We start from the raw sequence: 8,040 nt of genomic DNA, 5'->3' as shown, positions 1-8,040 counted from the left end.
GTACAAGGTGCATTCGTGTCTTTTCCTGTTCATTTGACACATACTTGAAATTCTTGTAGGTTCACTTTGAGATGGCTAAATGGAGATCATTTTGGTCTTCAAGCTATAATGTAAAACATTTTTGGCTTTGTGGGATTTAAATGGGTAGTGTCTTGTTTATGTGGTTATTTTGCCTAAATCAAGCTTACATATATATATATATATATATATAAGACATGACTAAGTCTCTGAAAGTAGGAGCAGTTGGAATCTGACTACAGGTTGACTTTGGTATATGTCTGATGTTGGTGATGTGTAACTAATTATATAGCTCTTCTGTACAGTTGGGATTTCAAAGTCCTAGGTACAAAGATCTCTGGTTATCAAAAATTCCATTTTACTGATACTTAATAGTAATAGAATACTGTTTGAAAGTACTGATTTTCAGAGGGAGGGTGAAGTTCCAATACTGTAGTTAATAAGAACATTTATAAATGTGTTTTTTTCTTTCACAACCACTTTTGCTTCCTTGGGTTTTGCTTAAAGTCCACCCTATTTTTACTCTGCTTTTCTATTATTAGTGGACAAATGCAGTTATATTTTATGTAGGAAACCTTCAAAGCCATTTTCTTAATTGTTGGATCTTTTGTGTGTCTTTTTTTATAGCTTGCACCATCTCTTCCTCTACAAGAAGATTTTGTTTATCACTGGAAGGCAATTACCCATTACTACATAGAAACTTCAGGTAAGAAGCATGCTAACATTTATGAAAAAGAATTTGTGAAATGCTGACACACTGGCTTGCAAAGTTAGTTTTATTTAAACTTTATAAATATTTTATTTTAGCTGTAATTCCACTTTTATTTTCCTCTTAATTGTTTAGATTCATTCAGAAAATATCTACTGAACAACTACAATGTGTAGGTTCTAGACGCTGGGAGACAGAATAGTTAGACAAAATCTCTGACCTAACAAGAGTGTATTGGTGGGAAAAGCAAACAATAGACAAATAAACACAATGTGTCCATGTTAAGTGTTAAGGAGAAAATGAAGCAGCCTGGGGGGGTATGCTTTTGCAAGTGGGGGTGAAGCAACTGGTTGATTAAGGTCAGAGACAGCCTAATTGCCCAGGTGACTTTTGAGCTGAAGCTGGAAGGAGAGAGAAGCAGCCTTGAGGGGCAGGGGCCTAGTGATGAACTCTGAGACAGGAGCACACAGAATATGTTTGACATATTCAGGACCCAGCTAAGTCTGCCAAGAGCCAGGTGAGCTAGGAAGGCAGTGGTGGAGAGGCCAGCCCGCAGGTGCGGGTTCAGATTCACCCCAGGCCTTGTAAGCCACTGCAAGGACTTTGGGTTTTACTCTAAAGTGGGAGGCCTTTCAGCGGTTTTGAACAGAAATGTAACATAATCTGTTTTAAAAGGGAAAACTTAGATTGAGTGGATACAATGGTGAAGCAGGTGGAACAGTTAGGGGCAGGTGCAGTGGTCGGAGAAGGTGATGGCCACTCAGGCCAGGGCGGGGTTGGTAAGAAGTGATTGCCTTTGTGGTTTACTTTGAAGGGAGCTTGTTGGTGGATAAGATACTGGGTATTAGAGAATAAGAGCCAAGGATAATGTCCAGAGCCTTAGACAGATGGAAAAATGGGAGGGCGCCACTTAGGGTGAGAAGACTGGACCCAGGACAGGTTTGTCTGGGTAATGGGACATGTTAGGTTTAAGAAGCTCATACATCCAGATGTTTGAAAATGGGAATGTGGAATTCAGGGTAGAGATCTAAACCAGAAATATGAGGTTGAGTCATCAACATATTCTGAATTTAAAGCATTGACATTGGATGAGGTTATCTAGGGACTAAGGATGGATGAAGAGAGGTTCAGGAACTGAGCCCTTAGCTCATTGTTGAGAGAACCATAGCAGATGACATTTCGCTTCTGTCAGTGAGGCAGAAGACCACCAAGAGCTAGAAGCTAGGAGAGGAGAGAGGGGTGAATTGTGTCCATTGATGCTGAGGTCAAGTTAATGAGGACCAAGAGTGGATCATTGGATTTAGTTATAAGGAGCTCATTGGTGCTCTTAATAATGACAGGGTAGAGAGAGACCACATTGGGATAAGTGTAACAGAAAACACAACATGAATGGACAGTGTGTATAGACTCCTTTCTCCATGGTGCAAAAGGAAACAGAAATGGACCAATTTCCAGAGCAGGGCCTCAAGAGAGGGTTTAAACATTTTTTAAAAGATAGTAGGTGCTGCAATTTACAATTAGTTGGGGCTGATCTAATAGACAGGAAAAGGTAAATAAGGAGTCATTAGGGAACAAGAGAATTTCTAGGCAGTGTCTTTAATAGGCAAAGCCAGGTGGGATCTAGTGTACAAGCGGAGCCTTCCTAGGTTGTGAGTAGTTCATAAAAATAAGGAAGCAGGACACACCACTGGAGAAAAAGGGTAGATGGAGGGAGTCTTTGGGAGTTGCTTTATGGTTCTGTTTTTCTCAGTGAACAACTCAGGAAGGTTGGGAGTATGAATTAATTAGGCTTTTTTTCCTATAAAGGGCCAGACAGCATATTACAGACTCTTAGGCAACAGTCGTTGTTGCAGCTGCTCAGTTCTGTTGCAGCACAGAAGTGGCCATCAACACTGTGTAGGAGAACAAGAATTCCTCTTTCAGTACACCTTTATTAAAACATGGCAGGGGTGGATTTGTCCCGCCGGGGCACAGTGTCAGGGCCACAGAGCACTATGGCCCTTTGGGGGATGTGCAGGCACACAGCAGGAGATGGCAGGTGGACGTGTGTCATTTAAGTGAGAGGAAACATGAAAAAACGAGAAGTTGGCATACTGGTGAGTGAGAGGTGACCTGCCTTTAAAAGAAAAAAAAATAGTATTTGTGTAAATAAATAAAATGAAAGAATGTGTGTATCATCTGCCTATCTTTACATGTTAAATATAATCTCTAATTTCTTTGGATATATAGATAGCAAATCTATAGAAACACATTTTTGAGAGGAGCTGCTTTGAATTATGCCTACCAGCACCCCGCCTCCCCCACTGCAAGGAAATGCTTTAAGGAGAATGCTTAAAGTTCTTGGTTAAAGGATTTTTGGGAGTTGGGTAGCAGAAGCAAACATTTGTACATTACAGTAATTGTACTAACTAAATTGTACATTACAATAAAATATACAGCAAATAAGTGTGTCAGATACAGAACAAAAAACAGAAAAATAAGAGGAGGCATGGAGGGTCCAGAGAAGCTTTTAAAGGGTGAGTAGAGGATTTTGAGGTAGATAAAGGAGGTGTGCCAGGGAGAAGGACGAGCATAGCAAAAGCACAGAGACCTAAGAATGAAAGGGGCTGGGTGCAGGAACCAGACCTTGTTTTAGGGAGCTGGGATCTCAGCCCTCTCAGGTCAAGATTATAGTGCCTTTGTTTCTCAGATTTTAAAAGTCTTTAAGTCTGCAAGTAGAGGGGAAAAACACTGTTAAAAAGTAAATTTTGGGCCCTCCCTGGAGGCGCAGTGGGTTAAAGCACAGCACTACTAAGCTAATGTCACTTCAGCACGAGTTCGATCCCTGCCTGCCCCGGAGGTGACCACAGGGCGCGGCAGACCTCTCCTGACCCGCCCGCTGCTCCCCTCAGCAGTGTGCCTCCTCAGTCAGCCTGTTCTGCTCCCCACTCTGTCTCTGGTGAAACCTCTCACTGCCCCTGCACCTCTGGCCTGTACCCCAGTTCTGTATGCATAAATAAATAAATCTTTTTTTTTTTTTAAAGTAAATTTCAAATGAACTTACAAATTATCTTTTCTTATCTAGGCTACTCATTTTAGAAGACTGAAATGAGATATATTAAATTAGCATTTCTTGATTTCTACGAGTTAAGGCCAGGGCTTTATACACATTCTTTCACTGAATTCATATAGCACTGTGGCAGCTGGCTCGCTAACGGGAACGGCCCTGAGACTTGAGGCCAACCTGTGCAACTCCAAGTCCCATAACATGGCTTAGTGTTAGGGCTTCCTCAGTAAATACATGTGGCAGGCATGTACAAACCAAGTAACATGCTAAATACATGGCACACTGGATCGTGCTTTGTAGATTCTGCAAGTGCTGAGTGTCAACAGAGACATTCAGCTTAATGTGGAAGACCAACCTGTTCCTATAGAAATTTTAAAATTCATATCTTCTGAATTGGCTCATTGAAAAAAAAAATTTTCATTCACACAAAATTCTTGTTACATGTATTTCTCCTGATCATGTTCCCACGAGTTTGCTCTTGTTTTCAAATTATACATGAAATTTAGCTGATAGAATATATTTCAGAAAACTGGTTCAGTTTTTGAGTAAGAATATGGCCCAAACTATCATCTGAATTTTAAGAGATTAGTATACCATAGTATAAACCTCACTTATAGTTCATATTTTTCTTAGTTTGAATAAGAATGGGGAAATAAAGAGTATTTTAATTGCAAATATGGAGTTTGAATGTTTGATAAATGTCTTTTATTGTTTAGATGATAAAGCCCCAGTGACAGATACAAATATTCCATCTCATCTGGAACAGATGTTAGATATATTGGTACAAGAAGAAAACGAACGGGAATCTGGAGAGACGGGGCCATGCATGGAATACTTGCTCCATCACAAGATCTTGGAAACATTATATACCTTGGGGAAAGCTGATGTAAGTTCCTAGTCCATATCTTGTTCTCGGGCATGTAATATATGCCTTATTGTCTTAAAGATAAAGACCTTGCCAAGAGATAAGTATTAAGGTGGCAGGACTCAAGTCAGCAGTGCAGGGAGAAGAAAACTGTGCTGCCTATTTGAAGGTGACTTTCTGTAGAGATGGCAGAGCTCCCGGATGCTCTAGGTAACACCTGGCTCTTAGGCCATTTAAAAGTACAATGTAAGCCTTCATGAAAATAAACTCTAGTGCTTGTGCTCAGAAGACAAGGAAATGATAAGGAATCCATTGAAAATTGTGTTATAAAAGTAGCAATTATTTTTCAGTCCTGAAAGAAAATGTTCTTGATTATTTTGAAAATAATTATACTGATGAATGAAGACAATTCAAGTTTTTAAGGACTCTTGAGGAAGCTTTATAAAACTGATATATAGATAATATTCTGTATCACAAAACTTTCATACTTATGAAGGCAAGTTTCAAGTCTCATGGTTGAGCAGGGGAAGAACATGGGGTTTGGGTTAGAAGGTCTTTGTTTCTTGCTAATACACTATGACTTTCAGCAAGGTTAATTTTCCTACATTTTAAAAACAAGGTGGTACTTGCCATGGGAATCTCCCCAACTCTAAAACATCAGTAGTTCTGTGAATTTCTGTAACACGTGTGAGTCCCAAATTAAAACAACCATCATACCCAAGTTAGTAGATACATTTAAACATCAAGAGTTGTGAATAATAATAAAGACATATCGCCTTTTAAATCTATAATAATCTGATTCATTTTTCTCCAGTTCATTTTTTTCAATTCATTTTCAGGTTATATTCATTATATCTTCTAGGTAACACATCTGCTCCTTAATATCCTGCAATTCATTTTTCTTCTCCATTCTTTCTCCCTTAAAGAGGATTGCACAACACTAGTGCATAGTACTGATTTTTGTGTAGATGTTAGTAATTGTACTGGTGAATTTATTTTGGTAATGGATGATTATAAATATTCATATTTTATCTGAACAATGCCAGGTATTTGCAATCTTAAAAAATCATTATTGTGCTTAAGATTGTATGTTTATACTATTGCCAGACAGTATGTCTATGATGATGCTCATTTGTGGCTCTTTTAAATGTGTAGCAGTATAAGCAGGTTAATTATAGAAAGTATAGCCTTGTTAATTCATGTTCTCTTAATCTACAGTGTGAGTAATCAAATTTACTCCTTTTCAGTAAATATTTAAAACTTATAACTTATTAAATATTGAATAAGTAGAACAATCACAGTGTAAATAATTTTGCAACTAATTTAGAGCATCATTGTTGGAATAAGTCACAACTGTTTTTATATAGGAGTCCTTTTGTTTGCATGTATGTGTATCTACAAGGTTTTATTTACTCCTTGGTGTATCTGTGTCTGCGTATGATAGGGTGTTATAGGGTATTATTGTTTATGTGTCACTAGTGGAATAAGATCCTGCCTTCGCCTTGACCAGGGAGTTAATGATCTTAAGTTTCCTGTTATCCTCACTTTTGGGCTCTAAGCAGGTTGATGTTACCTGAAGCAAACTCTAACCTCAGTAACATACTATCACCAGGCTGTTTGTAATTATGTGTGTCTGGGGCCCTGCTATATCCCAGATGTAATTTTATTTCTATAGTACCAGCTGTTAATATTAACTCTTAGTAATCTGACTTAGACTTCTGGCAAAGTCATTAACCTGCTGGGTACACTGACTTTTTGGGATAACACATTCAAAAACATTGCCTCTCCCCTTTTTTAAGCTTTTGAGTAATTGTGTTTGCATTTACTTTCTTTTCTTGACTACTTTCCTTTTTACCTGTCGCCAGTGCCCTCCTGGAATGAAGCAGCAGGTCTTGGTGTTCTATACGAAACTCCTGGGGCGGATCCGGCAGCCACTGCTTCCACACATTAACGTGCACAGGCCAGTGCAGGTATCTAGTTCTGGTAAAATTGTTTGATTGTTGTAGTACAGGAATAATTGTATATGCTTCTCCTAAGAGTGAAAGTTAATACAGAAAATTATTCTAGAAATGGCATGCAGCATAATAGCAAATACTTGAGCTTCCTTTATGCGTGAAATGGTATTAAATGTTCAAATCCTTATCCTTTACATTTATATATCTCCATGACATCTCAGGAGTTTGTTATCTACTTCATTGATTTTTTTTTTAGGGTAATATATTTGAAAAACTTATTATCAGTAAATTTGTTTTGAAAGAGTACATTTATTTTGATATATAAAATTGTAAATAGTGTTCTGTCTAAATAATGGAAAGTATTTGTATTATTTGAAAAATTTAGATACCCTTAATAAATGGAAGACTGCCTATCTGTAAAAGATAACCTAAGTTTTAAAAAAATTTTTTACAGAAATTAATTAGACTCTGTGGTGAAGTCCTTGCAACCCCAACTGAAAATGAAGAAATACAGTTTCTTTGTATCGTGTGTGCAAAGCTGAAACAAGACCCCTACCTGGTTAATTTTTTCTTGGAGGTATGGTACTTCTGTCATCCTTCTGAGTATGCTAATATGAAAATTACTAGAAGAATTTAATTCTGTAAGTAATATTAGAAAGAATTTTATTTTGTGGATGTCAAGGAGGTTGTTTTACTTCCCAGAATTTTCATTTAAGATCACTGTTACATTTTAACATGAAATCTCCTGAGAAAAGTGACTTCCCAGGAATGTTGAGCCAGGTGTGGGGGACACTGGAGGGGCGGGGCAGGCACAGCGCTGGGCTGAGGGGGTGCGGCTCCTCTGCTCCACTGAGGGGCTGCGGGGGCCCTGCCGGGGAGTGGGCGGCACCAGCTGACGGGTCACCGCGCCCCCCGATACAGCTGCGGTGGCCCTGCTTGTTTGTACTGCCCTTTGGTGGCGGAAGTCACCAGTCGGTTTACCTGAGCCAACAGACACTTTGGATTTTCCTTTCAGTTCAAATTAGAAAACAGTTTTTTGTGTACTTTCTGTTCCCAGTCACTTTTTTCCAGCAGTGAAAACAATTTTTTTTTTTTTAAATTATTTTGACTTCCTCTTAAAAAGGTTGAGGCCAGGTCACACCCCGACGCCTGTTGCGGCCGTGTGAGGCTGTGCAGGCCGTGAGAGGCGCGGCCCGGGTGCCCGCAGAGCCGTCGCGGCCCAGTGTCTCACTGCCGTACTGTGTCCGTCGCCGCACTGGCTGGACATTGGGGTGTCAGAGGAAACACCACCAAAATTTCTGCGTTCTGAACCCCTGTTGTGACCCTCACAGCACGCACGTACTTCCTTTCAGAATAAATGGAAGCCCTTCGCGCCCAAGGTAGCCCCGGATGCCACCTCAGCAGACCCGGGCCGGGGTCAGGATGCCTCGCCGGCGGGCGCGGGGCC

General features: G+C 39.7%; 1 protein-coding gene across 1 annotated transcript in view; it reads left to right on the top strand.

Annotated features, from left to right (window-relative positions):
• The first annotated feature begins 215 nt into the window (after positions 1–215).
• The window catches only part of FAM160B1 (family with sequence similarity 160, member B1), a 22,633-nt gene continuing 14,808 nt past the window's right edge, over positions 216–8,040 (top strand). Inside the window, exons 1-6 of the mRNA XM_012723458.1 lie at positions 216–233; positions 646–724; positions 4,490–4,659; positions 6,504–6,608; positions 7,048–7,170; positions 7,946–8,026. Coding sequence (XP_012578912.1) covers positions 216–233; positions 646–724; positions 4,490–4,659; positions 6,504–6,608; positions 7,048–7,170; positions 7,946–8,026 — 576 coding nt within the window. The remainder of the gene's footprint in view (positions 234–645; positions 725–4,489; positions 4,660–6,503; positions 6,609–7,047; positions 7,171–7,945; positions 8,027–8,040) is intronic.

Source organism: Condylura cristata, unplaced genomic scaffold, assembly GCF_000260355.1.
Source record: "Condylura cristata isolate star-nosed mole 26May11 unplaced genomic scaffold, ConCri1.0 scaffold00011, whole genome shotgun sequence".
Classification (NCBI taxonomy): domain Eukaryota; kingdom Metazoa; phylum Chordata; class Mammalia; order Eulipotyphla; family Talpidae; genus Condylura; species Condylura cristata.
Note: the sequence above shows the minus strand (reverse complement) of the source record. Positions and strands in the feature narration are given on the sequence as shown.